The 2,815-nt window shown below is 55.1% G+C and overlaps 1 protein-coding gene across 1 annotated transcript in view; it reads right to left on the reverse strand.

The window, feature by feature from the left end:
• The window catches only part of TRPV6 (transient receptor potential cation channel, subfamily V, member 6), a 17,377-nt gene extending 15,026 nt beyond the window's left edge, over positions 1–2,351 (reverse strand). The window contains exon 1 of the mRNA XM_008586794.1: positions 2,224–2,351. Within this exon, the coding sequence (XP_008585016.1) occupies positions 2,224–2,351 (128 nt within the window). The remainder of the gene's footprint in view (positions 1–2,223) is intronic.
• Between the last annotated feature and the right edge of the window lie 464 nt (positions 2,352–2,815).

A 2,815-nucleotide genomic window follows, 5' to 3' on the forward strand; every position in this document is an offset into this window, starting at 1 on the left:
GTCTACCAAAGAGAGAGGAACTTTGGGTTCCTGACATCCTGGAGAGACCTTAAAGAGTTCCTTTCTCACTGGACCATCCTCTAACCCACAGAATCCCACAGGACCCCATACCAAAGTTCCCCCTCAGGGTCCTCCTTGGCACAAGTTACGACTTCAACACTTACTTGCCCTGGGCTCTGGGCTGGCCCCATTCTTATGGGATAACAGGACCTACCTCCTAAGGGCTATCATCGGGATCATATGCAACAAAGCAGGTGGTGGTAACCAGTACAGTGCTGGGTTCCCAGTACCTTATTTGTTCCTTTCTCCCATCAGCTGACCCCTCACCTATCCATATTATTCTTATTTACATAGTCATCCTATGTTTATCTTGTTGCCTCCATGTCTTCCCTTTGCCTGGCTGACTGCACAGACTGGGAAACTCTCCTTCCTGGCAATTCAGGGTCCTTCCAGAATGTACCCACCCAAAGGGGGGTTGATACTCCAGGCACCTGGTGCCCAGGAAGAAGAAGGCTGAGAAACTATGGAAGCAGACAGAAAAATGAGGAAATGGAGGGGGGTCCCTCTAAATGGTGGCATCGGGCTTTCCTAGTTCAAGGCCGCAGACAAGGCCCACCAGATGGCCTCAAGAAGACGTGGGGGCAGACAAGCAGAAACAGCCTATTCTCAGCTAGGCCACAGGCTCCAGCCCAGGTCCTTCCCTCTGTCCTCCTTCACATGGGCACCCTCCATCACCTCTTCCAAGCCCCCAGGTTATCTGTGCTCTGTGCCTGGCTCCCCCAACCCAGGGTCCCAAGAGTGGGAAGAGGATGAGTGGCACCAGTGACAGCTGTCCCCTAACAACAGTGCTATTCTGTTGCCCCAAGATGTCATCAGCCAAACATTCACACGGCCCCCTCTCTCCCAGGCCTGGGGGGAGAGGTGGGTGGCTGGTGTGAAAGGCAGGAAGCCACAACTCAAAGGAGGAGCACATCCCCAGCCCAGAACCCTGGAGCCAAAGAAGAGAGAGAACAAGGGCTCCAGGCAGACTCCGGTCAGCCCCCTGCCTTTGGAGATGGAGAGAAACCCTAAGGAGCACATCCCCAGCCCAGAACCCTGGAGCCAAAGAAGAGAGAGCACAAGGGCTCCAGGCAGACTCCGGTCAGCCCCCTGCCTTTGGAGATGGAGAGAAACCCTAAGACGAAAACTTCAGGCTTTCCTCTACCAAGAGATAGTATCTGCCTCCTTAGGGGCCCAGGGAAAGCCCCCAAAGGCAGGACTTTCTCCTCGTGTGCCACCTGCTGGATGGGGAAATCCATTAGAGACCTTGAAGAGGAGACAACAGGCAGGGATGGCCCCAAGGATCCCTCGACTTCTCCCTCCTGCTGTTCCTAACTAGCTCCAAACCACCATGGTGGAGGGGAAGTCAAATGAGTGTAGGGAAGTTTTCAGGGGCTGGAAGCAACAAGCGAGATTTCCTCAGGACTCAAACTTTAAAGCTCTCATGTTCCCCCACCTGAATGAGAGAGTGAGCGAGCCCTGGTTGCTAACACATCTGCTATTTCAGAGGGTTACCCATGCCCCCCGACCACCATCACTAGAGAGAAATAAACTCCAGGACTGGGTCCAAGCTTTGTTGGTATTCATGCACCACCCCTGCTGCTCCCCACCCCCCGCCACCCTAACTGCCTGGCATATAGTGAGGCTTTGGGCAATGTCCGATGAGAGAAATGCGCAGGAAAGGGAACTACGCTCACACTCTCCTATTTTGTGGTTACTAGTGTCCGCAGTTCCCTCTCTGCTTCATTCGTTTAATCATTCATTCATTCCCACAAGAACACATACACGTCATGTGTGTCTGCCAGGGAGACTGTTCCAGAGGGAGGGAGTAGAGCTATAGAAGGCATTGTCCTGGCCAGCCAGTACCTCCTGGCTGGAGGGGTTACGATGCCACTACCCTTGCAAGGCTCAGCGAGGTGCCCGGACTTCAGAAAAGTACTCACAAGAGGCTTGCAGAATTGAATTGGATCTTAAAGATAGTGAGCACCTGTGTCCATCTCAGCCCACTCCTCTCCCACCTGGCACCCTGGGGCGCTTGCCCCACAGACCATGACTCTTGAGACCCAATGCTCCCTAGGAGACAGCCCACAGCTGGGAGCACCACAAGGACTGAAAACTAGAGGGTGGCGAGAGATAGAGGTGCCAGCTGAGGTGTGGGGTGGGAGTAGACTGGGTGAGACTTACCTTTGCTGCTGCAGCAAGTTTTGCTCATCACGGCTCTGAGCCCATGACTCCTGTCTCTGGAACCATCTGCAGAATTTGCTCCATAGGCAGAGAATTAGCCCCTTCTTCTTGGTCAGTGATAACCCCATGGGGTATAGAGCCGGCTCCTTGGGGGGCTGAGGCCGGGGCCAGACCCCGACTGAACTCAGCCTTGGGGCTGCATCAGCCCCCCCAAGGGCCGGCCTGCCCTCTCCCTGTAGAGGTCCCGTCTTCTACGTCCCCTCTGAGTCTTCCCGTGGCTGCCCTGCCCCAGCCAGTCTGGAAAGGGCTCAAGTTTGTACACTTGGCAGAGCTGGGACTCTGCAGGGCTTGTCCGCCTGGAGCTCCTGCTGGGAGTGAGCAGGAGACTTACAGACACTCCCTCCCTCCTCCTAAATTACCTGCGATTTAAAGAGACAGGCCTCAGACCTGCCTACCTTGGGGGCTTGAGTCAATTCCAACTCTCTCTCCACCCAGGTCTCTCTCCCCACCCCCAGCCAGTCATGCCAGAGGAGGCCTTCAAACAGATAGGCAAGGCCTCCCCAGGACTTTGGGTCATCGGTGAGGTGACCTT

This window comes from Galeopterus variegatus, unplaced genomic scaffold, assembly GCF_000696425.1.
Source record: "Galeopterus variegatus unplaced genomic scaffold, G_variegatus-3.0.2 Scaffold4122, whole genome shotgun sequence".
Taxonomy (NCBI): domain Eukaryota; kingdom Metazoa; phylum Chordata; class Mammalia; order Dermoptera; family Cynocephalidae; genus Galeopterus; species Galeopterus variegatus.